At 58.2% G+C, this 21,342-nt stretch overlaps 3 protein-coding genes across 8 annotated transcripts in view; 1 reads left to right on the top strand and 2 right to left on the bottom strand.

Annotated features, from left to right (window-relative positions):
* The window catches only part of ATP2B3 (ATPase plasma membrane Ca2+ transporting 3), a 37,715-nt gene extending 33,214 nt beyond the window's left edge, over positions 1-4,501 (top strand). For 2 of the 4 annotated variants that reach the window (XM_056108679.1, XM_056108678.1), the window contains one exon: positions 3,433-4,501. In XM_056108679.1, coding sequence (XP_055964654.1) covers positions 3,433-3,753 — 321 coding nt within the window. In that variant the 3' untranslated portion in view covers positions 3,754-4,501. The remainder of the gene's footprint in view (positions 1-3,432) is intronic. The other 2 variants (XM_056108681.1, XM_056108680.1) reach the window with 1 other exon arrangement.
* Positions 4,502-8,491: 3,990 nt separating this feature from the next.
* CCNQ (cyclin Q) lies at positions 8,492-20,962 on the bottom strand. Of its 3 annotated transcripts, none has more exons than XM_056108705.1 (5): positions 20,635-20,962; positions 17,701-17,884; positions 15,928-16,060; positions 14,538-14,765; positions 8,492-8,937 (listed from the first exon to the last, which is right to left on the bottom strand). In XM_056108705.1, exons 1-5 carry the CDS (start codon positions 20,750-20,752, stop codon positions 8,848-8,850), a joined length of 753 nt encoding a protein of 250 aa, XP_055964680.1. In that variant the 5' UTR covers positions 20,753-20,962; the 3' UTR covers positions 8,492-8,847. The 3 variants fall into 3 exon arrangements, with proteins under 3 accessions (XP_055964680.1, XP_055964682.1, XP_055964681.1); XM_056108707.1 differs by having other exon boundaries at positions 8,492-8,877; XM_056108706.1 differs by having other exon boundaries at positions 15,952-16,060.
* PNCK (pregnancy up-regulated nonubiquitous CaM kinase) overlaps positions 17,021-21,342 on the bottom strand; it is a 51,867-nt gene continuing 47,545 nt past the window's right edge. The window contains exon 11 of the mRNA XM_056108700.1: positions 17,021-17,033. The gene's annotated coding sequence lies outside the window, so the exon portion shown is untranslated. The remainder of the gene's footprint in view (positions 17,034-21,342) is intronic.

Raw genomic sequence — 21,342 nt, 5'->3', positions numbered from 1 at the left:
CACACACTCGGACAGCGGCCACAGGCCTGGCCCTGAAGTAGAAGCAGGATGCCTCAGGGGCACCCGCAGCCTGGAGGGGAGCCCAGGCCTTGGGTGGGATCACCGCACCCAGATCCTCTTTAGTCTCAGTGCACCAAAAGGCTGAGTCCCACCATGTCCCACCGCACACAACAGATCTGTCAGTCACGGCCGCCAACCAGTCCCATGATAACAGGGACCCTTGTTCACTGCCCCATGTTTCAGGCACCCTGGGGCCCTTGGAAACACCTCTTCATGTCCCTTTCAGATCAGGAGTCATACCCAAGGGTCTCCTGGGTCGCTGTGTTGAGAACGTGTTAGAGCTTCTGGGCTGGGGTTGGGGCGAGGCCGGAGGCTGTGGAGCTCCGAGGGGGGCAGGAGGGGCTGACTGCCTTGGAGTTATGAATCTGCGGGGAGATGAGGGTGCAGGGAGGACTTGGTAGGGGGCTGGCCGCGGGGTGTTCTGGAGACTTCGCTTTGTTCGCTCTGCTCTACTTGCCTGCACTCTTCTCTGCCTTCTACGGGGCTCTGCCTCCGGCCCTGCTTGCCTCCCTGTCCCGGCCCTTCTTTTCCCCACCTGCCTTGCAGACTTGAGTGATACAGGCCAGGGAAAGTGGCGAGCAGGGCACTATTGGCCACACCCTTCACCCTTCTGTGGACCCTCTATCATTGCCTAGGCGCCCAGCGCCAGCCTGTCACCCCAAATTCGGGGTGCTGGCTCCTGTGGGCCTGGAGTTGGGGTAAGGCAAAGGCAGACCTGGGCTGACCTGGCGGCAGCAGGGAGGTGAGCTGAGACCGGACTCCCCAGAAGATAAGAGGGCAGGGCCATAGCCCCCTGGGAATGAGCACTATTTGCATAGAACTCGGGGCCTGGAACAGAGAGTGGGTAAAAGGGAGTGGGTGGGCCTTGTAGGTGGCTAGCCAGCTGTCAGCTTGTCTGAGAGCCCCAGGGGCCCATCAGGGGTCTTCTGTGGGGCAGTGAAAGGGAACAGACAGGTTAGGGGTGGACGTGACCTGTGTTGCGGAGATTTGGAGTGCTAGAGGAGACGCTATCAAGGGCTGGCTCAGCAGAGGGAACAGCTGGTGCAAAGGTCCTGAGGTGCAGAGGGGGGCAAGAGAATGATGTCAAGGGAAAGGGGCGTGGGGGAGACAGTGTGGGGGGACGTGGGACAGCCTGGTTTTTGTTCATAGGGGTTACTCAGGATGCTCTGCTGAGAGCAGGGGCCAGGGAGGCGCATGTGACGGGTGACAGCAGACATCTTTCAGGGCTGAGGAGGATCAGGAGGTGGCGTGGGAGTGCCTGGACAGAAGGTGTGGGGGATGGCAGGACGTGGAGGACAGGCGAGAAGAAGGGGTGCACACAGGCCCCATGAGTGGAAGTCACAGTGGAGGGGAGCTCTGGGCCCTCAGGCAGCCCGCGGCCCACCTGTGGCCCCACAGTACAGTGGATTTGGACGCCGCCTCAGGAAGCTGCACGAGCACAGGCTGCTGGTTCTCCTGGGCTCTCCCCAGGGGTTGTGCATCTTGAGGCCCTGGGACAGGCAAGGAGGGCCCCAATGTGAAATGTCAGCAGTTGGGCCCTGGGGACAAGGGAGAGCCCTGCTGGCCTTTGCCTCCCGGCTGTGCAGGGATCATCTGGGAGAAGCCTGCATCATCGGTTGCTGCGTCCTGAGGTGGGGAGGCGGGGCAGGCACTGGGGAAAGCTCAGCCTGGGTGGCTCTTCAGTGTTCCCCGTTAGGCCTGGGGCCCGAGCTGGCCCCACGGCAGAATTCCCGCCGTGAACCGTCAGAGTCCCCTAAGAGCAGACCCTGAGCCCTGTCCTCATGGCTGGGGCCCACCTTTCACGCACATGACTTGCTGCAGGCTGGGTCACCTTCACTTGTGACCCAAGATGACAAGCAGCACCTTGAGAGCCCCGGCAGCAGACAACTGAAGGGGAGCCCCTTGCATGCCCCCTACTGTGTGCAACAACCAGGCAAACTCAGAGCCCGCACTAGAGGCAGAGGGGGCACAGCAAGTGAGCAGACGGGTGGTGGGCAGTGGGAGGTGAGCAGGTGAGAGGGTGGGCAGTGGGTGGTGAGCGGGTGGGTGGTGGCAGTTAGTGGGTGGGTGGATGGGTGAGCGGACAGAGGAGTGGGTGGGCGGTGAGCAGGTGGGCAGGCGAGCGGGTGAGCGGGTGGGTGGGTGGGCAGTGAGCGTGTGGACAGGTGATCCTTGATGCACCCAACCCTGCATGAGGTCCTGAAGGAACTTTCCAGGCCTGGACGTAGGGAATTCAGCTCACCTGGCCCAAAGATGTGACCCACATGCAACGCAGAGGGCCAGTTGGGTGAGAGCTGTGCCTGGGGTGGGAGCCCAAGCAGCCTGTGTCCATTCTGTCTCTGCTTGGAAGGGGATGTCTGTGGACCCCCCCGGGTTTCTGACCCAAACGACGAGGCAGCCCTGCAACAGCTGCAAAGAACTTCTGCTCATTACAAAGGCCAAATGCTCTGGCTATCTAGGGGACGGTCTGGGGGACCAGCCAGCCATTCGCACCACAGAAGAGCAGCCCCAAGTTCAGAGAAAACGCTCCCCATGCTTAAGACAGCAAAGGACAAAATCCCTCCGGAAAGATGGGGCGCCCGGACCAGCACTCAGAGCCGGCCCCGCTGAGGAGCAGGAGCAGCTCCCCCATGACTGGCATCTAGAAGCAGGTGGAAGGCCAGGCTGTGGCCAGAGAGCAAGAGCGGTGCTGGCACTGCCGGGGAGGGCACAGGCAAGGGGCAGGGTACTGGCTCTGTGAGTGCTCTTTTCCACCGGGCGTCTGGGGAGGACTCTTGTGCAGTGGTCATGGTCTGTGGCAAGAATCACGCAGGAGAAAGGAGTTGGGAAGCAGAACAGCCGGGCAGAAGTTTCCAGAAACAACGGTTGTGTCCCGGGCCTCTGCCGGGCCCCATGTGATACAGACATGGCTGCTGGGCTTAGGGGCCAGGGAGACTGGTGTCCAGATGGGAGCGTGCACAGCGGGGCCTGGCTGAGCCCTGTAACATTAGCCTAGTCACTTTCCAGGAGAGAAGGGAAGAGCGGAGTGGGGCGTCCCCACCCCCCAACCACCACTGACCACCAGTATCCACCCAGGTCAGCCTTGGGAGGCCCTGCCTTGCCCAGGGGAAACCTCAGCAACTGAGGCCCAAAGCAGAAACCACATGACAGCCGGATGATGCCCAGGGATGCTCTCGACTGGGGGTGCGGGTGGAGTTGCTCACAGCGGCCAGACACTGATGGCGTCTCCCTCCTTCCATTCTTTTCCCACCCTCCTCCCTCGGCCCTCCCTCTCCCTCCCTCTCCCTCCCTCCTCTTCCCTCTCCCCCTCCCTCCTTCCTATTCTCATTCCCTCCCTTCTCCCCGCCCCTTGCCCGCCCCCCTCCCCGGCAGATTCGGGTGGTGAAAGCGTTCCGTAGCTCCCTGTACGAAGGTCTGGAGAAACCCCAATCCAAGACCTCCATCCACAACTTCATGGCGCAGCCCGAGTTTCTGATCAATGACTACACCCACAACATCCCTCTCATCGACGACACAGATGTGGACGAGAACGAGGAGCGCCTGCGGGCCCCCCCACCCCCGTCCCCCAACCGAAACAACAACGCCATAGACAGTGGCCTCTACTTGACCACGCGTGCCACCAAGCCAGCTACCTCGTCGGTGTTTGCTTCCGGAGCCGGGAGCTCACTTCACAGTGTGGAAACGTCCCTCTGAGCAGCTCTGCTTGGGGCACGCGCAGCCCGACACGCGCACTTGGTGGGGGGGGAGGCTCTGGCCTTGCTCTGAGGCCCTGGCGTGAAGCCTGGCCGTCGAGGCTTCTTCTGGGGGGCCCGAGAAGGAGAAACGAGAACGCGAGAAGAGCTGTCCCCCCTTTTCTCTGTGGAAGCTTTTTTACACGAACTCTCCCCCGGCTGCTCACCAGCCTCACGGGGCCGCCGACGTGGACAGTCACGCGGAGCCGGCGGCCAGAGGGTGCCAGCACGCAGCATGCTCTTTCCCTCCCTCTTCTCAGGCGTCTGTGGCTTGTGGCACGGCTCCCCCAGGCACCTGGACAGCCAGAGGACCTTCGGGTGAATAACTTTGGGGTTCCGATCCCAGCCCTGCTCCTGCTGCTCCCTGCCCCCCGCAGAGTCCTGTGCCAGACGGGCACCGGCGCCGTTTTTCTCACTTCCAGGGAAACCGAGAAGTGTCGCTGCACCTGAGGGGCTGGGGCCGGGGAAGTTCCGCTTACAGCTGCCTTCGCTTCCCTCCGAACCCAAACCCGGGGTTCCACTGCTGGGCTGCTTTGTCCACGCCCCCACTTTCCAGTGCAGAGCCAGGCCCCACGGCCTGGGAAAGTGCCAACCATAACCAGGATGCGGGAGAGGGGGAAGAGGGGTCCCCCAAACCCACGAGGAGCTGACGTACGTGCCTGCCGTGTAGATCCCAGCCCCTTGGCACCTCCCGCTGCTCCCCCCATTTTCCTTGGGGAGCCGAGGCGGGTGGCTGGGTGGGGAGGCCCTGGGGGGCTCCGGGAAACGTGCCTGTGCCCTCTCCTGACCCCGGCCTCACCCGACACAGGCCAGCAGAAGTCCCCATGTGGGCCCTGTGTGTCCCAAGGTCTCGGGACAGGAAGGCCAAGGGCGCCAGCAATTTCTGCAGAAGCCTGTCCTGGCCTTGCGAGCACCCAGGTTCCCCTGAGGGGTACACAGACGGCCCCAGCTTCCAGAGCTCCTCACAGAAGCCAAGAGGAACGGGCCAGCTGTGGGTCTGCAGCCACACCAGCTTCTCTTGAGCGCTGTGTGTTTGAACGCACCCCTTGTTTCGGAAGCCACTGTGGGCTCCTCGCGGCTGGGACCAGTACCTGTCGCCGGGGAGAGAGATGTGGGCACCAAGAGAAAGACGGGGTGTGGGTGTGCTCGGGATTGCCCCTGGGGCTGGTCTCCACCCGCGATCGTGAGTGTCCAGCCGGTGTGGCCCGCCCACTGAGCTGTGCTGTCCGATCTGAGCACGGGACTTTTGGTAAAGAAAGAACCCCTCCCCTTTCAAATGCTGCAGATGACTCCAAGCCATCCTTGTTTCCAAAGGCACATGGAGAATGTTACCATTTGTAAATTGTTCCCAATGTCCTCGTGTCAACCCCGACAAACAGGGCAGGTCGCTGGGTTGACCCCACGCTGCGTGGCTCAGGCTGCTCTGGGATGAGCCACCGACCAGCTTCTCTTCGTTCTCTCCCAGCCGCCACATCTGGCCACGGGGCGGCCGCAGCTGCTTTACCGCGCTCCCGCGCCGCTCGCCAATGCGCCTCCTTGCAACTGTCTCGTCCCCAGGTGGCCTTTCTGCAGGGGGCTGGGGTCAGGAAAGGGGCGTCGCAAGCTCGGGTTTCGTTTTGGCCTGGGCCGTTCCTGAGAGCCCAGACTCAGTGGGAGCCCCTCTCTCTCTTTCTCTCTCTCTCTCTCTCTCTCTCTCTCTCTCAGCATTATATTATCCGGAATGGCTTAGGCAACTGTGTTCAGTTATTAAATCTGTTTTACATTTTTATCTGCCTGTTATAAAGATGCACCAAAATTATCTTCGTGGGGAAGCTCACAGATGCATACTAATGTACTAGTGTGTAGTGCGCCTTCCTAACTTAAAGCCTCCACCCACATTTCTGTGTATGAAACCCCAATGAAAGGTCCCTCGAGTCCCGCTCTGCACAGTGCATGTGACTTGTTCTTTGGGGCACTCTTGCTGGAGACAGAGGAGCTGCCTTCATCGCCACTCCAGCCTCAGTCCCAGCAGACCCTCTCGCTCTTCAGCGGTCTGGCAGCAGCACCTGCCATGGCCACTTTGTGCCAGGTTCAGGGATCGTCCCCTCCCCCTCCTCATCACCCCAACTCCACTCTGGCCCCATGAAAAACCAATGTCCCAGGCCCCAGTTCTTGAGCCCTCCCTGTCCCCTCTCTCCACACCGGCTCCCCAGGCCCTACAAACAAGGGAGTTTACCCCACAGGCCCGTGGCTTGGCAGCTGGCCGGCTCTCTTTGGCATCCCATCTCCAGTACCGTGCGGGCTCAGCTGGGTCCAGGCTCCTTCCATCTGCGGCCACTGCCCGCCCTTGACGAGTCCTCTTGATCGCGGCTCGCCCAGGATCCTGCCTCAGCCCACCTCGCAGGCCCATGGAAAAGCTCGGGGCGACTCCATAACAAGGCATCCATCTGGGGGGCCAATTATGAACTGAAGGTAGTGGGGCTCCAGCCTTCCATGAGGGGCTCCTGGCCAGGACACCAGCCACGTGGCACCAGGACATCACCCTAACCCGACACCTGCCAAGAGCCAGTCCAGATCTGTAGGGTAGGCGTGAGAAAGGGTCCCTTCTTGTGGGCTGGGCAGGCCATGTGACACTCCAGGAAGCTTCTAGGCATCTTTTCTCAGTAATTGCTCATTGCTAACCTTGTGAAAACAGGAATAATGGAGATGGAAGGAGGCAGAGTGTCCCTAGCTCGGGGATGGGGGGGGGGGTGCACTGACAGGAGAGAAATCGGATGAACCCAACCCACGCAGAGCCACCCACTTCCCACCTTGTCTACAATAATGGAGCCTGCGGCCACCTCATATCTTCTCTTGGTGGCCAGAAAAGTGACACAGGACCTTTTAGACCCTGGCTTTTGGGGAGGTGGGCACCAAAGTCCCCAGACCCATGGACTGGCACCCCAATAGGTAGAGGGGGGACAAGAAGTGGTACCCCCTGAGATGGCAGGGTCCCAGCCACTCAGCCTATAAAGCAGAAAAATGAGGCTCATACCAAGAAGGAACTCAGCCTGGCATCCAGTGATTCTGAAAAGAGATAGAGGACCCCAAATTTCCAGGAGAGGGGGCATGTCTGTTAACATAAGTGACTCAGAACTTTCTGAATGGAGAAACCCAAGCACCAGGCGGGCCTACCAAACTAGTATCGCCACTTTCTGAAAACCCCAGAGTATGGGGTAGGGAATGACAGCCTGGAAGAGGTGCAGTTGGTGACAGGTCTGGAAGGTTCCACCATCACCAAACAGTCCACTGTGGTACCACGGGTTTAGAAGAAACACAGGTGCACAAGGCCACCAGCTGCACTCAGACAGCAGAAATGCAGCCCCTCTTCCGCTCCTTACCATCACCCACAGGGACACTGCAGTCACACACAGCCTCTCCACTCCACTCCGTGGCTGTGAAGGTGCCATGCCGGGGGGGGGCAGGTTATATCCCCAAGCCCTGCTGGGACCAAGCACCGGGCCATCAAGCCCACACAGCCAAGCTGAGCATTGCTAGGAGTCTCCGGGTCTCCAAACCGTTCTGGGAAGGCTGCGCCCCGGAGGAAACAAGAGCAGGCAGATCAGCCCCAGACTCCAGTCGGCCCATGAGGATGGGGGGAGCAGGCCAGGCAGGGCACCCCACGAACACCCTCAGCTCAGGAAGCAGCGGGGCACTTTCTAGATTTAGGGCCAGTGGAGGTTGGCCAGAGAGGTGCTGAGGGAGAAACCCATAGCTCTCACGGTGCCTCTGGGGCCCAGCGGTCATGACAGAGGCACCGTGTACAATAGAGAAACCTGAAAGCAGCCCGAGAAGGGGGACCAGATGTGGAGCAGTGATCTACCAAAGGAAAGCAGAGACTCCCTGGCCACAGGAAGGAGCTGTACCACAGACCAGTGCCCCAGGACACTCCCCTGATACCGAGCCCACTCAGCCAGCGTGCAGACAGTCACCTGAGAAATGTGAACCACTCTCACCAGTCGGGGCTCCGTGTGTGCCAGTGGCGGCACCTAGGGAGGTGGAGGGTGTGGGAACAGGGGACAAGAGCACAGTCCCCCATAGCTAGGACCCTGCACAGGGTGTTTCTCGGAAGTAAGAGCAACATGGAGCTTCAGTTTTTAGTGTCCTGGCAGCGGTGGTGTGACAGTTGTGAATGACAGCCCCCATGTCCCCTGTCCACCTTGGTCAGATCTGCCCATCTTTCCAAAATGAGGCTCACTCGCCAAACAGGGCAGTGCCTCAGCCCAAAGGACGGGGTAGTGGGACAAGAAAGAGGGCACACCTCCAGGCCAATGGCACAACACGCATCCTGCCCTCTGGAAGACACTGAGCTCAGCCTGAAAGCAGCTCTGCATCCCAGGGGACTTTACAGGTAGACTGAGTCCCAAAGACGCACAAAAACCGGAACTGGAGACATTACCTTGCACACTGCGGACTTGGGTTCAATCCCTGGCATCCTACATGGTCCCCTGAGCATCACCAGGAGTGATTCCTGAGTGCAGAGCCAGGAGTAAGCCCTGAGCATTGTCAGGTGTGACCCCAAATAAAAGAAAACCAAAAAATTGCCCCCCAAGGCCACCCAAGCTACAGAACAAAGACAGAGCTCCTCAGAAGAAAGATGGGGCACCTCAGAACAAAGACAGGGCGCTTCAGAGCAAAGACAGGGCAGCAAAGAACAAAGTTGAGGCATCTTAGAGGAGTTTTGGATCATCTTTTTATTAGACAAAAATAGAATTTATCTACGGCATATTTCATTCTCTATAAATTGGGCTCTTTAAAAAAAAATCCATAAGGGGGCCACGCCCGCCTGTTTCTCAGATTCTCATTCCAATGATGTATTGTCCCAAATGTGATCACAGGTCCTCTCACAAGACAAAAGCAGCCTCGCCGCCTGGGGTCCAGCCCCGCCTGCTCAAAGCCTGCCTGCTGGAGGCACGGCTGCCACACGCGTGGGGCAGGGGCTACCCGGAGAGTGCAAGCAACAGGTGTGACGGTCTCCCGTGGCACAGAGCCAGTGTCCCCACCAGTCCTCGGGGAACCAGGCGTCCCGGGCAGGGTCTTAGGGGATCTCTGTGTCCATGGTATAAATCTGAATGAGATCAGACACAATGTTATCAATGATTGGCTTGGTTATGTCCTCACTAAACACCTGGAAAGAAGAAGGAAAACAAACTCTGGTTAGACTCGCTCTGGCCACACCAGCCACCCTCACCGCAGGATTTCTGCATAGAACATTCCAGAGGTCAGAAGGCTGCAGCTTCCCCTGGGGCTCCGGGGATATGGGGGGAGCAAGAAGGTGGTCCCCACAGGACTACCTCACAGCCTACAGCAGACCTCTGGGAGGCGGACAGGGATTCCCATGGGGTCCCAGCAGGTCTGGCCCTGGATGGCTTCTGGAGGGGGCACCCTGCTCCAACAGTCTTAGCTGGCAGCATGAGTTCTGGGGGGTCCTTAATCTCGGGGAGGGGCAGGTGTCACTAAGGCAGGCCTGGTGGGCAACCCTGGGGGAAGCACCACGTGTGTGCCTAAGTCGAGAGGACTATGTTCAGCCGTGGTACTGGGCTGTGCCCTACCCCGTGGAAGCACATTCCCAGCTACCTTCCAGGAAGCCGAGGGGAGTCCCATGGTGAGCCACAGGGCTGCCGGGAAACCAAGATTCCACACGGGCTCAGAGGTGCAGATCAGGGCTAATTCCTGGGTGTCCAAGAAGTGGCCCACAGAGAAGCAAGGACCCTTGGAGTGCTGCTGCCACAGGGGTGAGCAGGGACAAAGCCACACAGGCCCCTTTCGGGGATCCTTGACGCGGCCACATCGCAGATGGCCTGGGGAGATGCATAGTTCTGCTGGGATCAGGATACAGCACGGTGTGTGCCGAGCACCCCAGCCCATGTCTACAATGGAGCAAGTGACAACCTGGGCCCTGGCAGCAGAGGCTGAAGGCCTCCCTGCCCAGTTACGGCCCCTACAGGAAGACAGTCACCACTTCCTCCCAGATGGCAGTCAAAGGGCAGGGGATACGCATGTGTGTGACAAAGGGAGCCCTGAGGCTGCAGAGCTGGGCTGCCCACACGCAGTATCTGTCAGGGAGCTGAAGCCCCCACCACAGACCAAGAGTGCCACCTTGTGCCCAGGACTCCTGACCAGCCCCTCACGTCCCCAAAGGGCTGCTTCCCAGAAGCAAGCTGGTGGCAGTGCAGCCGTGAGCACCTTGAGTTTAGGAGAAGCATGGGGCCACAGAGTCCCCAGCTACCCTCAAAGGACAGAAATGCAGCCCTTGTGCCACCCCTCGTCCCCACCCACAGGAACCCTGCAGTCACACACATCTTCTGCACTCCAGGGTGCAAAGGTGCCAAGCATGGGCCAGGGTGGGAAACGGTGCATGGTGCTACAACACCAACTTGGACCCCCAATGCTGAACAGCACCCCAACCACTACTGGGATGAGTGGTGAAACATCAGGCTGAGCTGGGCTGAGTATTGCAAGGAATTTCCAAACTTTTCTGGGAAGGCTATATCCCAGAAAAAAACAAAGAAAGCAGACCAGATCCAGAATCTAGATTTCAACTGTGCAGAGGCGGGGTCAGTCAGCTCCTCAGGAAGGGAGGAGCAGGCCAGGAAGGGCACCATGGGGACAGCCCTCAGCTCAGGAAGCAATAGACACTATCGAGATCTGAGGCCACTGGGGGTTAGCCAGAATAGTGCTTCTACAGATGCTCACTCAAGAACAGGGCGAGACAATGAGCAGTAAGAAGCAAGGGGGCAGATCCCCAGATGCAGAGAAGCCAGAAGAGAGACCTTGACACAAAAGACTCAGACATGGTACCCTACCCGGACGGACCCCAGGATGGTATGGCCCGGGGGAGGTTCCACCTACTTGCTACCAGCTGAGAAGGGGGAAGGCAGAAGTGATGTCACTGAGGTCTTCAAACCATCTGCCACCCCCTACTTCCCAACAATCTACCCACCTACCCATTTAACCACCTAGCCATTTACTCACCTACAATCCAGCACCTTCCCATCTACCTACCTATCCATCTAGGCACCTACCAATTTACTACCAACCCCTCTACATACCTACCTATCTACCAACATACCCACCTACCCATCTACCCATCCACCCAACAACCAATCCACCCATCTACCCAACAAACCACCTACCCATCTACCCAACAACCCAAGAATCTACCTACCAACCTACATATCTTCCCACCCACCCATCTACTCACCTATTCATCTACCCATCTACCTAGTCAACCAACTAACCACCTGCTTATATACCCACCTTACCACCCACCAATCAACCCATCCACCCATCTACCCACTGATCTACCAACCCACCTACCTATCATCCCACCTGCCATTCTACCCACCTACCCATCAATATATCAGCCTACATTCCCATCTACCCACCTAACCTTGTACCCAACTACCTACGTACCAATCTACTCATCTACCCATCTATATACCTACCCATAACCCACCAACCCATTAACCCATCCACCTATTCACCCACTGAGCTACCTACCCATCTAGCATCCTAACCAAATACCCACTCACCCATCAACACAGATACCCATGTGTCCATCTACCCTCCAGCTAGCTACTCACCAGCCCACCTACACATCTACACACCTGCCCATCTACCACCCACCCATCAATCCATTGACTCACCAACCCACCTACCCATACACCCACCTTATACCCACCTACCCACCTTCCCATCTACCCAATTACCCACTTACCCATTTACCCAACTACCCATCTACCCACCTTTCCATCTACCAACCTACAAACCTACAACCCTACAAACCTATCCACCTACTCATCTACAAACCTACCCACTTACCTATCTACAAGCCTACTCACCTACCCATCTACCCATGCACCCACCAACCTACCTACTCTTACCCAGCTACCCATCTAACCACCTATATTCCTACCCACCAACCCATTGACACATCAACCCGCATGACCATCTACCTACCTACCTACCTGCCTACCTACCTACCTACCTATCTACTCATGCACTCACCTAACCATCTAACCCCCTACCCATCTAGCCACCTACCCATCTACCTACTGATCTACACACCTACACTAACCAGCTATTCACCTACTCATCCACCCAACTAACTATTGACTGCTATACCCACCTAACCACCACCCATCTACTGATCTACCCACCTACCCGCCTACACCTTCCCACTCACCCATCTACCCACCAACTCACCTAAGCATCCACCCATTTATCTATCTACCATCTACCCACCTTTACCATTCACCCATTTATCCACCTACATACCTACCCATCTACCCACCTACTCACCTACCTATCTACCTACTGATCCACCTACCCAATACATCATCAACTCAGCTATTCATCTACATGACACACCTACCCATCTACCCTCTTACCTATTTACCCACCTACCCATCTACCCATGCACTCAACTACCCACCTACCCATCTACCCACATATCCAATTACCCATCTACACATCTAGCTACCTACCCACCCGTCTATCTACTGATCTACACACCTACACTAGCCAGCTACTCACTTACCCATCTACCCATCTACTCATCTATCCACTTGCGAACCTACCCAACTACCCTCTTATCTACTGATATAACCACCTAACCACTACTAACCTACCGATCTACCCACCTACTCAGCTTCCCATTTACCCACCAACCGTTACCTTCCACACACCTACTAATCTACCCCTCTAATATCATCTACATACCCACTTATTTACACACTTAAATTCATCTACATAGCTACCTGTGACGTATTTGATATGCCAAACACAGTAACAAGTCTCACAATGGAGACGTTACTGGGCCCGCTCGAGCAAATCGATGGACAACGGGAGGACAGTGCTACAGTGCTACCTACCCATATACCAACCTATCCATCTACCTATCTATTCACCCATGTACTATCTACCTAACTACCCACCTACCATCATCTTCCAACCGCCTCCCCATCTATCAACACACACACACCTATCCCCCTACCTTTCTACAAACCTACCCATCTACCCACCTAGCATCATCTTAGACCTACCTACCCATCTACCAAATGACACATCTAACCATGTACCCACCTTTTATGTACCAACCTACTCATCTACCATCACCCTCACCTACCTACCCATCTACCTATCTATATATCTATCTACCCACCTATCCACCTATCTAATAACCTCTACATCTACCCACCTATGCACCTCCCCATCTACCATCCTATACACCTACCCACCTATCCACCTACCTAACAACCTACATATCTACCCACATATCCACTTACCTAACAACTTTCCCACCTATCCCTCTACCCAACTACCATCATCACCCTTCAACCACTTCCCCATCTATTCAATATACCAACCTATATACCAAACAACCCATAAATAACCAACCCATCCATATACTCACCCACTAATCTACTCACCTAACAGATCTAACCACCTACCCATCTACCCATTTACCAATTTATCTACTTACCCATCTTCCCACCAACTCATATACTGACCTACATAACTACCCACGTACCACATAACAATCTACCCAACAACCCATATACTCTCCTACCTACCCATTTTCCTAGCTACCGACCTACCCATCTAACCGCCTATCTACCTATAATCATCTTCCACCCAGCTACCCATCTACTAACCTACCCACCTAGCCAATGACAGATCTAGTCACTTACTCACAGACCTATTTATCCACTGACTTGCCAATTTAACCACCTACCCACCTACCATCACCCTCCACCCACCTGACCCATCTATACATTTACCTACCTACTTATCTATCTACCAAGCTATCCACCTAGCCCTCTACCCACTTACCATCCCTCTCCAACTACCTACTCATTTACCTGTCTGCTCACTTACCCTTCTACCCACCTACTAATATGCCCACCTACTCTTCTACCTACCTACCGATCTACTCATTTGTCCACCTACCATCATCCACCCACCATCTACCTACTGATCTACCCACCAACTCACCTACACATTGCTCATCTACACATCTATACATATGCCCATCTGACCACCTACCCATCTACCCACTTACTGTTCTATCCACCTACCATCACCCTTCACCTACCAATCCATCCACCTATCTACGCCTCTACCCAGCTTCCCACCTACCCTCCTACTGTCATCGTCTAGACATGTACCCATCTATCCACATATTCACACACTCATCTACCCTCAGATCCATCTAGCCACCTACCCTTCTACCAACCTACCATCTACTTTATCCTCACCTACCTACCCATCTACTTACCTACCCAACCCATCTACCCACCAATCCACCTACTTACCCACCCATCTACCCAGCTGTGCACCCAGCACCTAGTCACCCATCTATCCATCTCATGTGCTCATCAGCCACTCACCATCTACCCTTTCAGCTGCCCACCGGCCCTTCACTTCACCCATGTGCCCACCATGCTCTGGCCCACCCCTATGTCCCTGTCCCCCTGTGTGACGTCTGAGAGGACCTACCCCTCTGATGTCTGGCAAACTCTCCCCAGCTTGGGGAAGGGCTGGGCTGAGCTCCATACTTGTCAGCCAGGGGGTGCCCCCACTGAGTCCGTGGCAGTTTCCCAGCACAGGAAGTGGACATGTATTCCTGGATGCATGCGGCACAGCCCAGCCGGTCCCTTGGGGGATTCAACAGCCTCACGGAAAGGAAGGGGGCCCCGTTGGGGTTCTGAACAGACGCCTCACCTGCCACCATGGCTTTTCGGCCTGGGCCTCGGCAGGTACCTCCACCCCGTATGCTCGCAGAGCCAGGTGGAGCACTGCCACGGCTACATGCTGAGCCCGGAAGCGGAGGCACAGCCCTCCGTGGTAGCTGTCCCGCAGCAGTGCCCAGGCAGTGACAGAGATGGGGGTTCGCTGCCAGCTGTAACGGTTCAGCCAGTTCTTGAGAGAAAGCAGGTAGTGGAGCAGGTACTGCAAAGACACGCCAGTCAGCTCTGAGACCTGGGGACTCGCCGTCCATCCCCCCCCCCGACTCTGCCCTGACCCACTCCACACTCCCTGGGCCACCACACTGCGTCCAAGCCCTGTGCCACCTGAGGGCCCTTCTGTCCTGATGGGACCCCACTTTCTTCCAGCATGCCCTGGGCCCTGCCCAAGATCGGTGGGTGGCAGGGACAGACAGCGTACTCTCAAGAGACAGAGAAAGAGCCACTGACCACGGGGGTCGCCCTACCGTGCGCTAGCTCATCCAGAGGCTGCTGTTGCCTGGGTCCAACACACCACCATCCACCCTGCGGTCACCCAGAGCCCACACAGCACTGCACCCACCAATTTCGTACTTGGCCGTTGCCTCAAGGTTTGTTAACAACTGTTTCAACAAAAGCCCCAAGTTCTCTCCAGACAGAGCTATTTCCTAGGTACTGCAGGGGCCAACGTGCAAGTCCCCCAAACTGCACCGAACGGCATCGGCATCCAAGCAGCAAGAAACCACTGGCTGACATGGCATATGAGCTTCCAATGTTCCCCTTGGGAACTAGGCAATTGCTCATCTCCAGAAGGTCCTCTGGGTTCTTTCCTCCAGCTGCTGGTGCACCCCCAGTGGCTCAAATAAACTTCCATTCAAATGCAAGAGCACGCAGTGTGCTCATGTGCAAAGCCACATGCCACTCGTCTCTTTGCAGATCCTCTCCAAGCCTCCCCGAGGAGCTCGCCCTGAAGATGGGGGTAGTGTCCCTCCCATTCTGTCGCTGTTTCCAGAGGCTCTCTTTTAGGTGCCAACATGCTCCTGGCAGTCCAGAGTAGAACCTGCATGCCTGGCCCCAGCCACACAGTTGTTGTGGACATTGCCACACCCAGCAGAGCTGGGTGCCTGCGCCACTACAGGGACTGACCTTCGGGAAGGGGGGACTCCAGCAGGGCCCAAACCCACCCTTGTTTGACCATGGCACACACAGCACATGGGTCGTCCAGGCCAGGGGTTTACACACACCCCAGCTTGGGGCCACAGCCAAGTCAAGTGGATGGAAAGGCAGGACAGAAACTGGAAGTGGCTGTGGGGGGAGGCCAGGCCAGGGGCTAAGCCTGAGTGAGAGTGGCGGGGTGGCCGCAGGTGGCAGCGGGACCCAGCACGTACCTTGTGCGGGTGCTGGAAAGATACCTGGAAGCGCAGGACTCTGAGCACCAGGAGCTCGCACTGCACGATGCTGTCCCGCATCTCCCAGAAACGTGCATCCAGTTCCAGGGGTTCACTTCCGGGATGGAGGTACCTGTGTGAGAGGCAGCGGGACACCCCCAAGTCAATGAGCCTCTGAACCCACACGAGCTACAAACCCCTGGGTCCCACTGCTCCACGAGTTTTCAGATATCCAGGAAGCACATGGGCCTCAACTGCGGCCCCAGAGGCTGCAGAGCCTCCACCTTTGTGGTGCGTGTGCGAGCAGTATCACAAGACAAGCAGTGCCACCAAGTTCCACCAAGGCCACATGTGCTGCAAACACCGAGTGCATGACCTGGGCCAGGGGAGGAACTGATTCCTCTCTTTGGGCCTCGGAGCAAAACTGGCGAGGCCAACTTGGAGTCCCGAAGGGTTCACCTGGCTCACTCGGCAACATGGCAGCGCCAAGAGGGGCTCTGGGACGGCCAGGGAGCAGCCGGGCATTCTAGCACCAAGTCACTTGTACTGCCTGACCTCGGAGACACTACACATCACCTGCGGGAATAAAGGTTTTTCACCTGGGGCCCACGGGAAGCATGGAACTGAGGCAGCAGCAGACGGATGCAGAGGAGGAATGACTTCCTTTCCTACACCCGTCGCACCCACAGCAGCCCCACCTACACAGGACTGACACTTCAGTGACCAAAATTTCCCGCTGCAACTCACGATGCCTTGGCGCATCACTCAATGTTCAATCCCCCCACCCCCAGCTCCACCCTGTACCCACGTCTAATTAGCAATTTCCCCTTCCGCGGGGCCTCCCTGCTGTGGCTCTGGCAATTATGAGTGGACTCCAGCCGCCCTCCCTCGATCGCACGCCTGCTTTGATCTTCGCCTTTGGCGGTACATAGTGAACCTGTCAGACCGCGGGCCATGGGGAGCGCAGTTCCTGTTACCTGTTTATTAAAAGTGAAGGCACCGCAGAGCTTTCTCTCCTAACGATCAGAGTTCCTGGAAGGCTGTGACGCATGGCCATTTAGTAACTTTCCATAAGTCACTTTTTCTAGGCTTTCCTGGGCCTCAGCTCACGTCTGTCCCAAACATGTACACCAGGGCTCGGGAGAAGGGGTGCCAAGCACAGGCCTCCCCATGTCCACACCGGGCGAGCAAGTCTGACTCTGCTTCCAGAACTATCTACGTCAGGCAACTCCCTCTCTGGCCTATGGAGTGTGTGTGCATAGTCAGGGGGGATGCTTCTCTCCGGTGTTTTTCTGCCCCCAGTCATTGTGGATGAATCTCGCTCTGGGCAAATCTTTTTGCTGCTGTTCTTTGTTTTATGGGCCGCACCTGGCGCTGCTCAGGGTTATTTTCTAGTTCTGTGCTCAGGGGTCACTCCTGGCAGTGCTTGGGGCACCATACGTGGTACCAGGGATTGAACCCAGGTGGGCCACCGGCCAGGCAAACACCTTACCCACTATCCTATTGCTCTGGCACCATCTGAACAAATCATTGACTCCATGATGCTCTCATGGAGAACAGCAGGACTCCCCACCGCTCTCTGTACCCCTCTGGCTTACCCAGCCCAAACTGCCCTTGCACAGAGCCCTCGCCACTGCGGCTGTGCACGTTTAGGCGGGGTGCTCAGGATCTGGGCCTCCTGGCTGCCAAGGCAAGTCCCCGGTTCAGACGCTTCTTTGGGAGCTCCGCCATGGATCCATGCAGGCAGGCGCTGGGGCTGCTCTGTGCTGTTACCTGTTGGCCACGTTGATGATATCCCGGGTCCGCAAGTGCTGCTCCTCCACCTTGCCAGCCAGATAAAGGGAAGACATGGCGACCAAGTAGGGGTCATAGGCGTCCACATGGGTCTCGTCGAAGAACTTGTGGTAAATGGTGCAGGCGGTGGCGATGGGAATGGAGCGCATCCCGAGTTTGATACCTGCAGGCGGGAAGCAGGTGGGGCGCTCAGGCTGCTGGGACAATGCTGCTGGGCCGGGCCTGCCTGCCCACACACAACATCCGGCCTTCTGGGAGTCACTGTGTCCTCCACCCACACAGTGGGCCACCAACCTGTGCAGACCCCATGGGCCCACAGCCGCTCGGGGTCCCGCTCAATGCAGTAGCCCCTGCAGTGGACTGTGCTGCTCTCTGCAAGCTTCAGGGTGCGCCAAGTTACCGACCTGCAGCGCAGACACAAAGCCAGGCTCCGTTCCGGCCTGGCGAGCGCCAGGCGCCTCAACTTCCGCAGCCCCTTCCAGCCTGTCACGCACCCTGTGTGTGCCTGCTTCCAACTGAGCAAGCACTTTTGAGGCAGCCTTTCCCCACAGCTCATGGGGCAACAGGAGCAAGAAGGGCTGGGAGCACGAGGCAGGTGCCTGAGCCCTGAGGTGAGTCCAGATTCTGACAAGCACAGGGAGAGGCTGGCCACCGGGCAGGGCAGAGAGGCAGGGAGGTTCAGCACAGGATCAAGGAACAGAGCACCCCACCCTGATCCTGGTGCCCACAATAAGGGGCTCAAGCCCACCCCTAGCCCATGCCCAGCTCCTGCCGGGGGCCACAGGTCCAGTCCCAGCAAATTCTCACCGCAGCTAGAGAGATGCTTTGCACACAGCCCCAGATGGGTTTGATCCCAGGATCCCACTGGGCCCTTGAGCTCACCAGGAATGACCCCTGAGCACTTACTGGTGTTGATTTTCTGCCCCGAAATCCAAACCAAGGAAGTTCCCACTGAGCAGGGTGTACACAGGTAGGCCAAATGGCCCTCGGGCAACCCTTAAGGTAGGCCAGCTAGGACATGAAAGGTGCATGCAGCATTCCTGGGGGTCACTGGGCTGGATGACCCCAAACTTAGCACCCCATTAGTCACGAGGCTCTGGGGGCTCAGCTCAAAGTGTCCCTAGCTCTTCCACAGGTCCCCAGGGCTGAGATTTTCTGGCCTTCCCCATCACCCGTGGACTCCTGGTGGGCTCCCTTGCCCCCAGTCACCTCGGAGCCTTCTCTCTCCTCTGCCTGAGAACAAGGGTGAGGTAACAGGCTCACCACCTCATCTTGGGGGGTGGGGGAATGCCTACCTCAAACGCTGAATTCCAGGCCTGGATAGGACAGCGGGGAGAGCGCTGGCCTTGCACGTAGCTGACCTAGGTTTAATTCCCGCAACCCACATGGTCTCCCAAGCCCTGCTAGGAGAGATACCCGAGTGTTGAGCTGGAAGTTAGCTCTGAGCACTGCTGGGTGGTTCAAAAACCAAATGAAGGATGCTGAATCCTTCAGTAAAATCCCTTTTGCTGGGGCCAGAGTGTCCAGTTGGGTAGAGCACTTGTTTTGCATGAGGCCCACCTGAGCTTAATCCCTGGTAATCTGCAGGATCCCGAGCCCCTCTAGGAGTGATCCCTGAGTGCAGAGCCAAGAGGAAGCCCTAAGCACCGTCAGGTGTGGCCCCCAAACCAAAATAAATAATTAAACCCTTTTTTGCTAGCTGAGATCCCAGTACAGGTGGTGGGGGGTGGGGGGAGGACAGGGAAGCCCAATACTTGGGGTCACACAGAGAGCAAGAGAAGATGCACAATCACTTGGCTGCAGTTTAGTTTGGAAAGGGCACACTCAGCAGTGCTCAGTGATCACTCCTGGTGGTGCCTGGGGCTCCCTCCAGCCCCGAAGCCCCCCCCCCATCCCCACCCCGCCAGCCCAGACGGTGTTTTATAAAGAACTCCACAGCAGGACCGTGTGTGGAGCAGCAAGTGTATTCATCCAAGCCTGAAATAAGTATAACCATGTAGCCTGAATCACAGTGAAAAGATGTGAAGAGCTGATCCCCACCCCCACCCCAGCTCCTGACCTCCTGCTAATGTGCTTGGAACATTGCAGATTTTAAAGTTCAGTCACCCCAACTGTCCCAACATGGACCCCCTCCTTCCCCAAGGTGTCCCGCCGGTGATCTTGAGTTGGCAGCAAGTTCTCAAGGGGGCGTCATGCTTTCCATGGAGCGCTGAGCAGATGGCGGGCGGCACCAGGGGACAGGGCCAGGCTTGCTCAGCCACGTGGCCGAGCAATGTACAAGTCACCGGGATGGCGGCTGGGGCGGCCGTTCCCGGTCTCGGCTGAGTCGGACTCCAACAGAACAAACCCCAAGTAATCTCTCCGGGCAGATCGCCCAGCGCGCCGCACACATTGTAGCCACAAAGTAGCAGAGGTCGGAAATAACGTGGCGACTAAGAGATACTTTTGACAGGGAAACGTGCAAATTGCCGGCGCGGCGGCTTCGCTGCCTGACCGCTCGAGCGAGGTCGCCGGACACTCTAGGAGCTCGGGGTGCCCGCAGAAGGCTCCCCGGGTGTGCTCCCACGGGCTCGGTGGCACCGAGCGCTCCGCAGTGTCTCCGCGTGCAGGGACACGGGGCGTGCAGTAGGCGCGGGGCGCTCCCCGGGCTTGGCCGCTCCGAGCCGTGCTAGTCGCTTCCCTCCTCATCTCTTGGGGCTGTTCGGGTCCAAGAACTGGCAAAGCCGCGGCGGCTTCCCCCGCTCAGGGCCGATGCACGGGGCGCGGCGGAAAGGCGGGAGCCTGAGCCGGGGCTCCCGGGCGCCGGGCCGCTCCTCCGGGAGGCCGGCGCCAGTCGGTGCAAGCGGAGCCCCGCAGCCCTGGCCTCCGGGGTCCCGTCCGTGCAGGGCCCGCCCTCTTCCCGGCTGCAGTTACCTGCCTCCATGATGAACCTTGTCACTCGGAAGTGCACCCTGGCCTCGGGTGGCGGCCGCCCCTCGGCGCCCCGGAGGGCGTCCCCTGCTCCGCTGCCCTCCGGGACAACGGCCTCCATGAGGCCCCGCCCGCGGGCCCAGGGACACCCCCACCCCCGGCGCCTCCAGAGGCTGCCCCCCTCGCGTCGAGGCCCGCTCCGGGGGTCTCCAGGCCGGAGCGGCCACCGGGCCCCACCCCGCCCGCCCGGCCCCTCCCGGCCCGCACCGCGCGGGGGGAGGGGGCGCGGGCTGCCGCGCCGGAGCCGCCACCGGAGAGCGCGCAAGCGCGGGCAGGGGCGCAGGCGCACAGATCGGTCCCGTGGCCGGCACCCCGACGTCACCTGTCCCGCCCCGGAGAACTGGCGCCGTCCCCTCCGCCCCGCCTCCGGCGCGCCAAGGCCCCTGGCTCCCGGGAGTGTGGGTGCAACGCCCCAGAACAAGGCTGGGCCCCTGCTGCGCTTTCGAACTCGCGGCAAAGCCCGGGCCCCGGCCAGGGCCCATCCCCGAACCCGGTCGTGCCGGAGCCTCGGTCCGCCAGGATCCGCTGGGCACGCAGGGCCTCGAGTTCTCCAGCGCCCGCCCGGGCAGCCGGGCACGGCGCGGTGCCGAAAACGCGGCTCCCGCCGGCCGCCCGGGTTGCGGTCTTCCACGAGCCGTGCGCCCAACCCAG

Source organism: Sorex fumeus, unplaced genomic scaffold (genome assembly GCF_029834395.1).
Source record: "Sorex fumeus unplaced genomic scaffold, SorFum_2.1 ptg000232l, whole genome shotgun sequence".
NCBI classification, from domain to species: Eukaryota; Metazoa; Chordata; class Mammalia; order Eulipotyphla; family Soricidae; genus Sorex; species Sorex fumeus.
The sequence above is the reverse complement of the archived record's forward strand: the minus strand, read 5'-3'. Positions and strand labels throughout refer to the sequence as shown.